Raw genomic sequence first — 15,534 nt, forward strand, 5'->3', positions numbered from 1 at the left:
CCCTAGTGTAGGTGTCCTGGTCTTTCTACACAATTGCCTTTATGCTATGGGTGCTCTGGGCAACCTGCCTGAGCTGGCGGTTGGCACAGTCCCCCTGGGATGGAGCTGATCTAACTGGGAAGCCTGTGCCCTTTCCATGATGAGCCTCCGTTTCTGGGGTTGGGAGGTGGGTTCCTGGGACCACACTGAGTCTGAGAAGGTCTGTGCCAGGGAGGAGGGGCAAGAGCAAGCCCGTGAGGCGAGGACGCTGGGTTCTGGGCTTTCTGTCATTGCTCCCTGGACTCTCTGGCCTGTGGTCACTGGTCTCTGAGGTTCCAGGATTCCGTGGGAAATGTGAACTCAGGGGAGGGCGTCCTGACCGCTCTAAGGAGGGGCCTGGATGTGAGATTGGGGACCGCCCTCCCAGCCCCTGTCAGGCTCAGGCTGGATCCAGGCTCCTGGGCGTCCAGGAGACTCTCTCTCCTCTGTCCCCTCCCTACACAAGGGCAGTTCCCGTGGCCATGCCCGGGCGGGGCTTGGAGGGGGCTGCAGGAAGGGAGGCCCAGCAGGGCTGCAGGTCTGTCAGCTGAGGAAGGTCCCTAGCGCTGGCCCCAGGGCTGAGGTCTGATGAGCGGCTTCCCGCAGGGGACTTCGTGCTCCAGTATAAGGCCCTCTGCTACTACACCAACGGGACGGGACGCAGCGCGTGCGGCTCCTGACCAGCTACATCTACAACCTGGAGGAGTACGCGCGCTTCGACAGCGAAGTGGGGGAGTACCGCGCGCTGACCCCGCTGGGGCGGCCCACAGTCGAGTACTTCAACAGCCAGAAGGACATCTTGGAGGAGGCGCGGGCCGAGGTGGACACGGTGTGCAGACCCAACTACCAGAATGAGGCCCGCACGACCCTCCAGAGGCGAGGTGAGCCCTGCTCCCCTCACCCCCCTGTGGCCCAGCCAGTCTCTGCTGGGCCTTTGCGACCTACCGAAGCTCAGCCATGGTGGGGCGGAGACCGAGGGCGGGACTGGGAGGGGGGGAGATGGGAGCGGGACTCAAGGGAACCAATGGCATCACCAGCACAGATCCCTCAGCTGGTCACGTGCTCAGGAACCCGCCTGGCCTGCCCAGTGGGCCCGCAGCATCTTCTCCTCTTTCCACCCATTCTGCACCTCTCTGACACGAGTGTTTGTGCCTCTTTGTCTTTCACTTTGCCAGAGCTGTCCCCGTGCTGCGTGTCCCTGTGCCTTCGTGCCCTTGTGCCCCATGTCCCTGTGCTCTGTGTCCCCGTGTCCCTATTCCCCGCCCTTGTCCCTGTGCCCTGTGCCACTATCTCTGTGACCCGTGCCCCTGTGCCCTGTGTCCGTGTGCCCCATGCCCCTATGTCCCTGTGTTCCATGTCCCCGTGTCCCTGTGCCCCATGTGCTAGTGTGCCATGTCTTCCACTCCTGCACTGCTGTGAGCTGGCAGCCAAGGCCTACCTCCTGTTTAACTGCCTAGTGCAGTGATGGCGAACCTAAGACACGCGTGTCAGAGGTGACATGTGGACTCATTTTTTTGGTTGATTTTTCTTTGTTAAATGGCATTTAAATATATAAAATAAATATCAAAAATATAAATCTTTGCTTTACTATGGTTGCAAATATCAAAATATTTTATATGTGACATGCACCAGAGTTAAGTTAGGGGTTTTCAAAATGCTGACACTCCGAGCTCAAAAGGTTCGCCATCACTGGTAGTGGGTTCAGGACTCCTTGCTGCCTCCAGGGCCCTGCGCACACATGCAATATATTACAGTCGTGATGAATTATGTTTTGGCTCTTTGGTGTCAAATTATTATTCATGTGAATTCTGTTCTCTAAATGTCTGTCGCTAGTCCTGCACCTCTTTTAGCAGCGACTGTGAGGTATGTTTCTGGGCCTCTGCCTACACATTCCCTGGCGTAATGCGCTCACTCAGCCTTTCTGAGACTAATGAGTACATTCTCAGCTGCCATCACTGAGGCCCAGTAGAAAACAGAAGGGCAAGTAGAGCCTTAAAACTGACTTTATTAATTGTTTTGTGCTATTTTGCTTAATGCAGTAAACTCTTTTTGACTTGGATCTTAATTTAGAATTGTAAATGCAAAGTCTGAGGAAAAAAGTGTTTGCTAAAAGGCAAAACAACACTTCAGTGGTTCATAAGGTAGAATTTTTATTTCTTAGGAAGCTCAGCAAATGACACAATAGAGCTGAAGTTTGAAGTAAATAAAATGATGCTATTAAATGATTGAACAAAAATTGTTTCAGGTTTCTTTTGACTTAGACCCTGCTCCCTCTCCTCCCCTCAGAATCACCATCCATTCAGGAGCAGATATTGTGAATGGTAATTATAGCCATTTAACGAGCATCTATTTCTAGACAATCACCTTACCAAATACCCTCTGTTGAATGCTATTTAATTTCACAACTACTTGTGTGCTAGAAGTTAGCATGACCATTTAAATTTTCGAATATTGATAGATAATAAACACTTGAATGAATTAGCCCAGTTGCTCACTACACAGCAGTCACTGTGTTCTGTATTGCAGGTGTGCACTACATGTGTATCATGGGAGCACAGCCTCATGAAAGCAGTTATGACCAGAAGCAGCAAAATGAGTCTGTTCTTGCCTATTTTCAATGTTGGTGGGGATGGAAAGTTCACTAGTGGATCCCTAGTCTGGCCCCAGTGTTATCTACACATGTTCACATAACTTTTGCTGACAAACTCTCTCTCCTTCTGACCCACATCCTAATGCCACCAAGTGCTTATATTTTTGCTATCTCCGGTCTTTTTTCATAAAAAATATTCTAACATTTTTCTTTTGAACTTATGCCTGTTTTTTTTTTTTAAATATTTCTTTATTGGTTTCAGAGAGGAAGGGAGAAGGAGAGAGAGAGAGAGAAACATCAATGATGAGAGAGAATCATTGATCAGCTGCCTCTGGCACGCCCCCTACTGGTGATTGAGCCCGAAACCCAGGCACATACCCTTGGTTGGAATCGAATCTGGGACCCTTCAGTCTGCAGGCTGACGCTCCATCCCCTGAGCCAAGCCAGCTAGGGCCATGCCCTGTTTTTTTACTCCAAATCTGTCTCCTAGTATAGTAAGCTGATAGATTTTGTAAATCCAGCTAGCTGACCATGCTTTTAGTCAGTCCCCAGGAAGGAGAACCTGACAAGAGGTTAAGTGAGCCTGGATGGTGTGGCTCAGTGGTTGGGCATTGTCCCATGCACTGGAAGGTCGTGGGTTCAATTCCCAGTCAGGGCAAAGGTTCAGTTGTAGCTTCGATCCTTGGTCGGGTGTATGCAGGAGGAACCAATCAATATTTCTCTTTTTCCTCCCCCGTTTCTCTCTAAAATAAATAAATAAAAACACATTTCAAAACACACACATGAACTATTTAATATAGTTTCACACTATGGGAATAAGGGAGATGCAGTAAGATAGCAGGAGAGGCAAAGGATAAGATGTGTACATAGGGAGGAAGAGGTCTGTTGTATTTGCCCAGGAGAAGCAATCTGAGAAAATAAAGGAATCGAGACATGGGCAAACGTGATATTTATCAGTGCTACTTGTTTTCAAATTTCTCTTTTCCTTCAAAAATTACAAACTTTTGAAATAACATTTTTTTTTGTCTCTGTTACTAGATTGCAAGTTCATAAGGGCAGGGACCATGGTCTGTTGTTTATCTTTCTTTTCCTAGTGCTTGTGGAATTTATATTTGTTGAATGAATGAATAAATGAATCAGTAAATGGATAAAACATAGGTGGCATAGGTGATGTGGACATGAAGTTTATTATTTAGCTAGAGGCCCGAAGCAGGAAATTCATGCAAGAGGCTTGGCCTGCACAGCCCTGGCTTCGTCTGGAAGTTCGTTTGGCTGTCCTGTCTAATTAGCATGTTATGCTTTTATTATTATAGACTAGAGGCCCGGTGCACAAAAATTTGTGCACTGCGGGGGTGGTCCCTCAGTCCGGCTGTGCCCTCTCACAGTCTGGGAACCCTCGGGAGCCCGAAGCAGGAAATTCATGCAAGAGGCTTGGCCTGCACAGCCCTGGCTTCGTCTGGAAGTTCGTTTGGCTGTCCTGTCTAATTAGCATGTTATGCTTTTATTATTATAGACTAGAGGCCCGGTGCACAAAAATTTGTGCACTGCGGGGGTGGTCCCTCAGTCCGGCTGTGCCCTCTCACAGTCTGGGAACCCTCGGGAGATAACACGCGCCTGCTCCCTGTTTTTTACCACTCAGCTCACTGCTCCTTAGCACTGCCATGGAGGCAAGAGAGACTCCCACCACCACCACTGCACTTGCCAACTGTGAGCCCGGCTTCTTGCTGAGTGGCACTCCCCCTGTGGGAGTGCACTAGCCATCAGGGGGCAGCTCCTGCATTGAGCGGCTGCCCTCTGGGGGTCAGTGTGCATCATAGTGACTACCCGTTGTTCCACTGTTCTGTCTATTTGCATGTTAGCGTTATATTATATAGGATGTCAGTTACCACCCTGAAAGTAAGTGACCTTAGCCTCACTTTACAGGTGAGATACCTGGGGCAGGTAAGCCTCAGAGTAGTTAAAAGTAGAGCTGGGATTCAAACCCAAGTCTCAGTCCTTGTGGAATGTGTATTTGTTGAATGAATGATTAAATGAATCAGTAAATGGATAAAACATAGGTGGCATAGGAGATGTGGACATGAAGTTTATTATTTAGCTAGAGGCCCGAAGCAGGAAATTCACCCAAGGGGCTTGGCCCTTCTAGCTCCGAGTTCTTCCAGAAGTTCATTTGGCTGTCTGGTCTGATTATTGTATTATGCTTTTATTATTATAGGATAATACAATTAAATGGGAGTTTGCCACAGAATGACATCTGAGCTGGGTTAGGCTAACAGCTGAGAGGGGTTTGTTGATGGGTGACATGTGAGAAGTGCTCCTGCCCTTAAATCTTGTCTGTGTTTCCCGCTGAGAATGGTAGGGAAGAGCCTGTTTGAGAGCATTGCTTCGAAGGAAGGATGTGATGCTCACTGCTGTCCTGCTCTGTTGGACATAGAACTGTCTGTAATGTTCCTAATTCTCAGTCCATGTTACTGTTCATGGAGCTGTGACCAGTGTTGGTGGGCTCATGCCCCTGGAGATTCAAACTGAGGTATTTTCTCCACTGTGAGGAGCTGCAGGACCAACAGGAAACAGGGTCACTGCCCTGGTGTGAGTCCCTAGAGCTGATCCCCAAGCTCACCATCAACAGGTGGAGAGAAAAGAAGTCCAGGTTTTTCATCTTTATTTAGAAACATTGTGAATAGCGGCCTGTATAACACAGCAATTTAAACATGTAAAGGCTCCATTTTCATCAGTTGGTATCAACAGAATAACTCCCATAAAATGATTGCTGTTAGCTCTTGACCCTGCAAAGTTAACTGACTCAAGTGTTTACTTGAGCTAATCAAGTGGCCCAGCTCAGGTCCTCATCTTGGACTTGGAATCCAGGAATCTTTCCTGCTGGTTCAGGGAAGACCCTCCCCATGGAGAGACTTGCCTGTGCCCCGACATCTCATTCTCTATTTTCCTCTCTGTTTCCCCTCTCTTCCCAGTGGAGCCCACAGTAACCATCTCCCCAGCCAAGACAGAGGCCCTGAACCACCACAACATGCTGGTCTGCTCGGTGACGGATTTCTATCCAGCCCACATCAAAGTCCGCTGGTTCCGGAACAACCAGGAGGAGACAGCTGGCGTCGTGTCCACTCCCCTGATTAGGAATGGGGACTGGACCTACCAGATCCTTGTGATGCTGGAAATGACCCCCCAGCGAGGAGACATCTATACCTGCCGCGTGGAGCACCCCAGCCTCCAGAGCCCCATCGCAGTAGAGTGGCGTAAGGGGCAGTTTCTTTCCTGCACCGTGGGCCCCACAGACAGAGGGCAAACAGCTGCCCCTGGTTGTCCCATCGAATCCCTACCTGTGATGTCACTGCTGAGTGGACATCACAGGATGCTAGGCCTTCTTGTTCCATGGCAGGGGCATCAGAAGATTCCTAATCTTATGGTATTTCCAGACACTAGGGAGGTCACTCTAAACCACAGCCAGAACCCAGCCTGGGAGCTCTGGAGGGCTGACTGTGGCAGTTGGTGATGGGGCTTGAGGCCCAGGATTAAGGACTTGTGTGAAGGAACAGGACCCACTCCCCCTGTCACCACCCACGGTGTCCAAGGGATTACTGGCTGGTCCCTTCCCAGGGGTGGAGGTTCCTGAAGGATCTCTGTGGGTTTGGGGACAGAACCTGACACCCAGGCTCTGCTCCCCAGGGGCACAGTCTGGATCTGCCCAGAGCAAGATGCTGAGTGGCATCGGGGGCTTCGTGCTGGGGCTGATCTTCCTGGGCCTGGGCCTTGTCATCCGTCACAGGAAACAGAAGGGTAAGCAACTGGGGAAACGGGAAGATGGGCTGTGCCCAGGACCCTCTGTTGAGAGCACAGGTGTGACTGTGGCGAGTATCCTGGGGCTGAGATCTCATCACTGTCTCCCTGGCCCCTTTCCAGAAGCTGCTTCTTTAAGATCAGGACTTTGGCTTCCCTTCCTTTTAGTGACAGGTCCATTCATATGGGGGATTGTAGCTTAGGGGGTAAGGCCTTGTGGCCAAGGGTAGGGAAATAGATTTCCAATTAAGTTGCTTATCTCATTTCCTGGCTGTTTGTGTGATGAGACCTTTCTCTGTGTAAAGTCCTTTTGTAGGATCTCATGGACCTCCGCCAGGTACTGTCTCTGCTCTGATTCAATGGAGGAGGGGAAGGTGTGTGAGGACAGGAAAAAGAAGGAGCATGAAGTGAGTGTTCTTGGTTACAAAGGGCGCGGTTCAGGGCCTATTCCCTGCCAGGGGACCAAGGATTCTGGGAGAAGCTCGCCCAGTTTCTGAAGGAAACTCTGGGCTTGTTATCCAGAACCCAGGTTTAACTTCGGTGGATCTTTCTGTGAAACGTGGAGCCAGAGCCACATCTTGGGTGGTAGGCACGGGGATGATGCCCACTTTGTGCCACATGCTGGTGCCTCCTGCCAGTGGGCATTTATAAGTGAGTCCGAGTGATGGAAAGAAGGTTAGTTAACATTAAATTTGCTAAAAAGATGAAATGCTCATATCCCCCAAGGATAACAGCTGTTCCCCCACCTCCTGCATGTCTGCGTGAGGCTGTAGTGCGTGTCCTTTTCAGCTGATTTCACCCTGATACAGACTCTGGGGGAGGTGAGGACCTTATTCCCAGATCTCAGCTCTACCTGATGTTGCAGGGCCCTGAGAGGAGGGGACAGGGTATGTCCCAGGTGCCGGGTGCTGATCACTCTCTCTTCTACAGGGCTCCTGCGCTGACTCCTGAGGGTACTTTGACTGGGATTGGCTGTGTTTTCTGTGAAGTGCCTGCTTGTTGTCCTTGCGCAGACTTCCCAGCTGCCTGTGAGCCTGTTGCCTCTGAGATCAGAGTCCTAGTTACTCTGATGCAGTCTGCCAGTCAGCTCCTGTGACCCCCCCTCGAGGTGGCTGTTGAGCTTGGAGTCTGTCCTGTGGGCTGCCAACTGAGTCTACTCAAGGATCCCAAGGCATTTTTCTTTTGTTCCTCCTATGCTCCCCCATCCGTTCACCCCCCGCCCCTCACTGTCAAGAGAAGCACATTAAAGCCTTTACCTGACTCCAGAGCTTTTGTCATATAATTAAACATGTCTGTATCCTGAGCCTTCTTAACTGGTTGAAGGCAGGAAGCCACTGTAGAATGAAAGGAACATATTTAGCTCCTTGAGGGAGACTAGAGCATCTTGGCGTGCTGATAAATGTGGGCAGAGGGAACAATTCAATCATCCTCCTTCCTGGCTCTTTGGTATTGATGTTCAGTGCAGTGTTCTTAGGATGTGCCGGCCTCTCTTCCAGCCTGGTGGGTAGAGTGTATGTCAGCATGGAGGAATTACCTGGGTCCAGGTATAGTGGCCCCTGGGGTCTCAGAGAACCAAACTGATGTCTCAGATGTCTTGGCAAGTCACATTGATCAAGGTCAATTTTTGTTTTGAGAAAAGTAAAACCAGTAAAATTCTTGGTTCCAAATGATTGAAACCCAACTGAAGTTTAGTTTGTTCATGTTACAATGAAGCCTGGGGTCAAGTTGATTTCAGAAGAGACTGGATCCAGGTAGTCAATGAGGTCTTTGTCTCTCCTCTTTCTGTTATAACTATTCATGCACCTTTCTCTTTTCCTGAATCTCTCTTTGTTCCTGTTCTAATTTTTGCATCTTCTTATCACTGCACAACTTATCTTTGTTTCTGTGTATGTGTGTGACTTCTGTCTCTGTGTGTGTTTCTAGAGTGTCTACCAAAGTTTGAATAATTTTAGGAAAGATTCTGGTTGACCACCCCTTAGTAACATGCACACCTCTCAAAAACACCGTCATGCACATGGATGCAGACAGCCTTACATCCACCCCCTTTAGTAGGAACATAGGCTGGACCTTCCAGATCTTGATGATCCTGTAATGACTGCCCAGTGTGAAGGTGTTTATACCCACCATGTGCAGCACCCCCGTCTCCAACCCCATCTTTGTGGAGTGACATATGGGGCAGTTTGTTTCTGTGGACCCAGGAGATGAGTGCAGAGTTTCCTCTGCTCTTTGGGTGCATTGCTGGAAGTGCTGATTCATACCCATCTCACCCTTGTCTCCTGCATAGCCACTTATCTGTGGATATAATGACCTGTTGATTCCTGTTGATATTCTCTTCTCAGGTGTTAAAGAGGTCACTGCACACTGAGGCTCCCTTGACATGGGCCAGCACAGAAAGCTGGTCTCCATCTCAGTCTCTGGGTTTGTTATATGGCCAGCTGGCTGAGAGCTTGTCTGAGGTAATGGAAGGCATCCCCTCCTACCTGCTCCTTCACCCACTCGTTGGGCCTGAGGAGCCAATGGTTGCTCCTTCCCTCTCCTGGATGAATTCAGAATGGAGAACAAGGCTTTTCTGGGTCCATTGTCTTCTGTGCCCCAGTCTGTAATGCAGGTCACCAGACATGGGCACTGTGAATATGTGGGCAGATACACTCAGGAGAACTCTGCTCCCCAAGGTCATGGTCTGAATCTTCCCAGAACAAGATGCTGAGTGGTCAGAGGTTTTGTCATCTTCTCAGGATGGACACTGTCATTTATCAAAGGAGTCAAGAGGGGTGACACTTAGGGAAATGGGGAGCACTTGTGTGGGTGTCTAGCGAACCATTATTCTCTATATGTAGCACTTTGCTTTTGATGCTGCAAAGACAAGAGGCAGGGCTGGATACTGAACCTGGCACAGAGTTTAGGCAGACATTGAGATCTGACTTTTCTAGTTGAAACATAAGTCCTCTTATAAGGGTAAGTGGTAGAGTATATTTTAGGGCATTCTTATGGTTCCACACTGCCACACTAGCCACCTGCTGGGAGATTCTTTTTAATGACAGGGTCAGAGTCTTCTTCCCTTCCAGTGACAGCTTCATAGCAACAAGTATTTTTCTTTTTAGCGCCCAGATTTCATTGGGTAATATAATATTTAACTAATAATTTAATCAAAATAACATTACATCCTTTATAAACAAGTTTCTACAAAAAGAGTTCAGTCTTAGTAGGCGTACATCTTGGAGAAATGAATGGGTGTGCTAGAGAAAAACCTGTTGATATTTACCCTGTGGCTTTACCCTCCATCATATCAATCAGTATGTCTTTCAGGGACAGTGGCATTCATTAACATTCCATAAGCTTATGCACATTTCCCAGATTCCTCTGTAGTTCGTGTGGAATCATGTGACTAGTACCAGCCAATAGAACTTGAAAGTGGGTGATAGCTGTGTCTACTTTGTCTTTCTTGGGAAGCCATTGTTGAGGTGATGGTGTGTAATATGTTGGAAATTTCATAAGCCAAGTCTCCTGAATGTCTGTAGAATTGAGTCCTCTTTATTAAATTAAGGCACGAAGATTAAATTTCTATTGCAGGTTAATATTTTACCTGAAACATAACCTTTCCTCTGACTATCTGGGAATGTTTAACTTAAGGAACAGAGTTCATAAGTTAATAGGGTGAGTCAGTTGAGTTAATGGAATTTAAGAGATGATACATTAAAAAAATATTTACTACTTTGTTTTCTTCCACCCCCAAAATTATGTATTCCCAACAACTAGATCAAGTGCTTCTGTAGAGATGCTGTCTTGACGCATCTATCTCCTCCCTTCAGTACCGATGGATTTATTCCCTCAGTTGCTGGCTGACAGTCCTCAGCTCTCAGCTTTCCTCCAGAGTTGCCTTAGGTGAGGATGGCTGCCTCACCCAATTTCAGCCCCCACCCCAGAGGAACTCTCCTCCATTGACTGCTCAGTGTGGGGCTATGCAGGTCCCAAGCCTCACCCTAATTTGGGTCAACTCTGAAGGGCTCTTGAAGTTTCAGAACTTCCTCAAGATTTGGATGAAGACATTTTTGGAATGAATAATAGTCCAACTTCTAAAGCTCTGCTTTAGGTCATGAGTCACCTTACATCAACCTTCTTTCAGTTACTATTTTTAATTTACATGTACTTATTTTTGTATCTTCATCCCTTAAGTATGACCTTGTTGGAAGATGTAGGTATTGACATCATTGCTCTTCCTTCCTACTCCCTTATACGCTTCCACTTGCCAAATTGAGGTACCTGCACTTTTAAATAATATTGTCAAAATTGAAAATATTAACATTCTTCTGTAACAATGATTGTTTTGGGGTCTGTTCATAGCTTATTTCTAAAAGTTGAAGAAAAGTTATTTAACACTATAAATATCATTTATAATGAATCTCTTTTCAGTGATGTCCTGGATTGAATACACTGTTTCTTAGATTCCTTGTCTTCTAATTACTTTAAAAAAAATGTCAAAGGGCTCAGCCAGCATGGCTCAGTGGTTAAGCTTTGACCTATGCACCAGGAGGACACGGTTGGATTTCTCATCAGGGCACATGCCCAGATTGCAGTCTTGATCCCCAGTGGGGGGTGTGCAGGAAGCAGCCAATCGAGGATTCTTTTTCATCATCATCATCATCATCATCATCATCATCTCTCTCTTTCTCTCTCTCTCTCTCTCTGTCTCCCTCTTCTTTCCTCTCTGAAATCAATAAAAATATATTTAAAAATTTTTTAAAGTCAAAGGTTTTATTTAACTTACTAGAGGCCTAGTGCATGAATTCATTCACAGGTGGGGTCCAGCTGACCTGGCTCCAGTTGGGGTGGATTGGGGCCAGGCCTGTCATGGGGAGGAGGAGATGGCGGAAGGTTGGCTGGCCAGCCTGTCCCGATTTGGGTGAGGGGAGCTGATTCGGGGAGGAGCCGGCTGTAGGAAGGGGCTGTGGGTTGTGGGCCAGCTGGCTTGTTCCCCAAATGGGGTAGAGGAGCCAATCAGGGGTCAGCAGCCTGGGGGCCGTGGGAGATTGTCTGGCCAGCCCCACCCCTGATTGGTGTGTGTGAGGGGCATACGGGGGTGGAGCTGGATGCAGGGAAGGGCCATGGGCCGATCTGGTTAGTGGGGGCTGATCAGGACTGGGGCTGGCCATTGGGAGGGGCTGTGGGTGGTGAGCTGACCATCCCTGCCCCCTATTGGGGTGGGAGTGGGGTGACCAGGGGTGGGGCTGACCATAGGAATGGGCTGCAGGCTGATTGGGGTGGTAGGGGCCCATTGGGAGTTGGCCTGGCCAGGGGGAGGGGCTCCAGGAAGTTGGCTGGCCGGGCCCACACCCTATTGGGGTGGGTGGCAACCAGGGGCGGGGCCAGCTGGGGGAAGGGGTTGCAGGCTGATCAGAATGGGGCGGGCCAATGGGAGCCAGGACCGGCCCAGGGGAAGGGCCCAGGGGGGTTGGCCAGCTGGACCGCCCTTGGCCCTTGATCAGGGTGGGAGAGGCTGATAAGGAGCTAGGCCAGCCAGGAGGAGTGGCTGTGGGAGGTTGGCTGGCTGGCCCCAAATTGGGCTGGTTCACTGGTGGCAGCGGGCATCATAGTGACCAGTTGTTCCAGTGGTTTTGGCGTTCTGGTTGCTGGCTTTTTATATATACAGATTAGTTAATGAGAGAACTAGTATGATACACTAGGTTCAGTAGCCTCTCTTATCCATGGTTTCACTTTCTGCAGTTTCAGTTACCTGCAGTTAACTATGATCTGAAAATATTAAGTTGAAAATTTCAGAAATAAGCAATTCAAAAAATATTTTGAGAGAGAGAGAGAGAAGTGAGAGAGACCACAGTCACATAGCTTCTATTACAGTAACTATACTAATATTAGAGGATTATGCAAATTGCCCAGGATGCTGTCATGTAATGACTGTTCAGCAAGCGGCATCCCTGCTCCCTGCTCAGGCAGCTGCGAGTTCCAGGGAAGGTAGGATAGGATATGATAGGAGGGGATAAGAAAGGAGAGGGAGAGGAAGGCAGGTCTGCATGCAGACAGGCCAAGAGGATAAACAGAAACACAGAAAGAGAACAAGAAAAAGGTGCAGGAATGGAAAATTGAAGGAAACCCAGGGCTGCATACAGGAGAGGGTGGCGACTGCGGGGGTCACAGAGCAGCTACACCCAGCAAGGGGTGGGGCACAGGCGGCGTGGAGTGGGGTGCCCTGCCCAGATGCAAGAGGCAGGTGGTGGTCCCCAGCATGAGCTGCTGGGACAGAGGGGTGGATGGTCCGAGGCCTTCTGGGTGGAGGTGCTCGCAGTGTCCGGGCTGCCCGGGCCTTGGCCACCCTTGCTGGGCCAGGCGCCCCACACTGGGAGGGGAGGCCCGGCTTAGCTGGGTTGGAGTTGGACACTAAGGAGGGTACTGCTTTTGTTCCTGAAGGTTAGACCCTAAAGACACTGGCCAGGGTTAGGTTGGTGTTAAGTGTACTTTGTTGACTAGAGGTTGGGGTGTCCCGGGCAGGGAATGGGAGGAGAATGGCAGTGGGGAGGCTAGCAAAGGGGGACGGTGAAGGCCTGACCAGGGCTGGCCAGGGCTGGGCCCTAGGCTAGGGGTTAACACCCCCCAAATGGAAGCTTTAATATAAAAGTGCGCTCAGGTGGGACTGGAAGAGGGTCCCAGAAAGGAAAGGGGTAGGTTTAAAAGAGAAACCAGTGAACATGGCGGGAGGGGGTGGGTAATAATAGGGAAGGAGAAAGGGAGGAAGGGTTCAGGCTCACAAAGGTAAGGCAAATGGCGGGGGAGAGGGTGGTAGGAGTAAGAAGGAGACAGATATGGGGATGACGGGAGAGAAGAGAGGAGAGAGGGAGGGAGAGGGGCCACGGGAGGTTCAAAGGGAAGGAGGGAAAGAAAGCAGGAAAGAGAAGGATGCTTAAAATGGGGTGAGGCCAGGAAAACAGTTAAATATAAAGAAGAAACAGAGTGTGAGAGTGAAGGGAGTTTAAAAGGAGGAGTTAGTAAGAAAATTAAGTACAGGGTGATTTTTAAAAACTGTAGTCTGACATCCTCTGTGGGCTCCCAAACTGTAAAAAGGGCACAAGGTTGGCTGAGGACCCCTCCCTGCCCCATGCATGAATTTTGTGTAACGGGCCTCTAGTATTGTTATAATTGTTCTATTTATTCTTTATTATTATTAATCTCCATGCCTAATTTAATTAAACTTTATCATAGATATATATAGAAAAAAACATAGTATATATTTAGGTTCTGGTTTCAGGTATTCACTGTGGGGAGGGGTGTCTTGGAACATATTGCCTACTGTATAAGAAAAATCCTTTTTGTTTGTTTGGTCATATGATTGCTTAGGCTTTTATATATATAGATATTATTTTCCTACTAGAGGCCTAGTGAACTAATTTGTGCATGGGTGGGGTCCCTTGGGGTGGCCTGTGGGGATCGGGCAGAAACTCACAGTCTAATGCCACCTGCAGCTCCTACCTGCCACTCCTGCTCATCCCGGCCCCACTGCGCCTGCTGTGGGCTCACGCCCAATCAGTCCCGATCTGGAGAGGCTCGTGCCACTGCAGCAGTGCTCACCAGTCATGAGCCCTGCATCTGGTGCCCTCCCAAGGGGAGTGGCCTGTGGGACTGGGGAGAAACTGGCTCTCCAACATCCCCTGAGAGGTCCCCGATTGTGATAGGTGCAGGCCAGGCTGAGGGACCCCACTGGTGCACAATCAGGGTGGAGGAGGGGCCGTGGGAGTGTTCCAGGGTGTGTCTGGCCCCTTCTCACCCCGTTCCAGTTGGGGCCACTGGGGCCGGATGATTGGCTGGGGAGGGATGTGGGAGGTTGGCCAGCTGGGGAGGGACTGCAGGAGGGCTTCAGGGCATGTCTGGTCCATCTCACTCAGTTCTGATCACCCGGACCCCAGCAGCAAGTTAACCTACCTATTGCAGCTGGTTAACTGACTACCTGGTGGTCAGTGCATGTCATAGTGAGCAGTTGAGTTGCCTTAGCATATCATTAGCATATTATGTTTTGATTGGTTGAATGGTTGACTGGTTGACTGGATGACTGGACACTTAGCAAGTATCATATAGTTGGAACTTTTTAAGAAAAATCTATTTCCAGAGATCGGCTGCTAACCCGGAAACACTGGATCTGGGACAGCGTGACTACGTGGAGCCCTGCTTCTCCTCAAGGAAAGGTCAGATTTCTCCTGAAGTTGTGGTTTGCAATTCAGGTTGGGGAGAGGAACATGCGCAGGGAAGTCTCCGCCCCACAAAGTCTTCAGCCTTTGGGGCCAGCGTGATCTGTGAGTGTGGAAGGGCTCCCACAGGGCTGCTGGCAGAAGGGAAACACTAAAAATAAGCCCATGGCTAGACTGTATGCAAAAAGGCAACCTCAGGTCTGCACCCCAAAGTCCACTGCCTTTGGGGCCAGCGTGATCCGTGAGTGTGGAAAGGCTCCCACAGGGGTGCTGGCAGAAGGGAACGCTAAAAATAAGCCCATAGCTGGACTGGATGCAAAAAGGCAACCTCATATTTTTCCAGTGTGCTGTCTTCTTGGTGCCAGGGGGAGAGGGAGTGAGGAGGAGACTGTGCATAGAGCTGGAAGGTGGAGGGTTGCGAATTCACGCAACTTCTCAGGCTCTTGTTTTTTCCTCTTCCCCTTAAATCTTTGTGTTTAATTATTAAACCCAGTGTATGAGATTTCCCAGTTGGGGACACTTGCAGAGACTGCAGGGGAAAGTTGTTTTTGTGGAACCTGGGAAACAGAGCAGGGAGTAACGGTTAAAGAACCTGCTCTGGGCAGCGGACTTTCCCAAACCAGTTTTAAGTACAATAGAGAAAATAAACCCTAACTACTGGGTAGAGAGGACTTATAGCCTCGGAGGTCAATCCAAACACATTGCCACCCAGAGTCAGAGTCACGACCTGACTCTTCTATAAACAAAAAATAAAGGCAGTCTGGGAAACAAGTATGGCCTGCTTTAAAATCAGGACTGTGGTTTACAACATGGAGGAACAATGTATCGCAGGGAACTTCAACACTCTCCTGAATACCTGGCAAGACTAAGGTATGTCAGGCAGAAGAGTAGAAGAACTGAAGCACCTTCACTACCACACATTTTTATTTATTTTTTATTCTTTTT

At 49.0% G+C, this 15,534-nt stretch overlaps 1 protein-coding gene across 1 annotated transcript in view; it reads left to right on the top strand.

The window, feature by feature from the left end:
• The window catches only part of LOC102769789 (HLA class II histocompatibility antigen, DQ beta 1 chain-like), a 9,018-nt gene extending 1,357 nt beyond the window's left edge, over positions 1-7,661 (top strand). Inside the window, 5 exon segments of the mRNA XM_015562428.1 lie at positions 625-668; positions 671-899; positions 5,578-5,859; positions 6,290-6,400; positions 7,331-7,661. Coding sequence (XP_015417914.1) covers positions 625-668; positions 671-899; positions 5,578-5,859; positions 6,290-6,400; positions 7,331-7,344 — 680 coding nt within the window. The 3' untranslated portion in view covers positions 7,345-7,661.
• Positions 7,662-15,534: the final 7,873 nt, after the last annotated feature.

This window comes from Myotis davidii, unplaced genomic scaffold (genome assembly GCF_000327345.1).
Source record: "Myotis davidii unplaced genomic scaffold, ASM32734v1 scaffold2998, whole genome shotgun sequence".
Classification (NCBI taxonomy): domain Eukaryota; kingdom Metazoa; phylum Chordata; class Mammalia; order Chiroptera; family Vespertilionidae; genus Myotis; species Myotis davidii.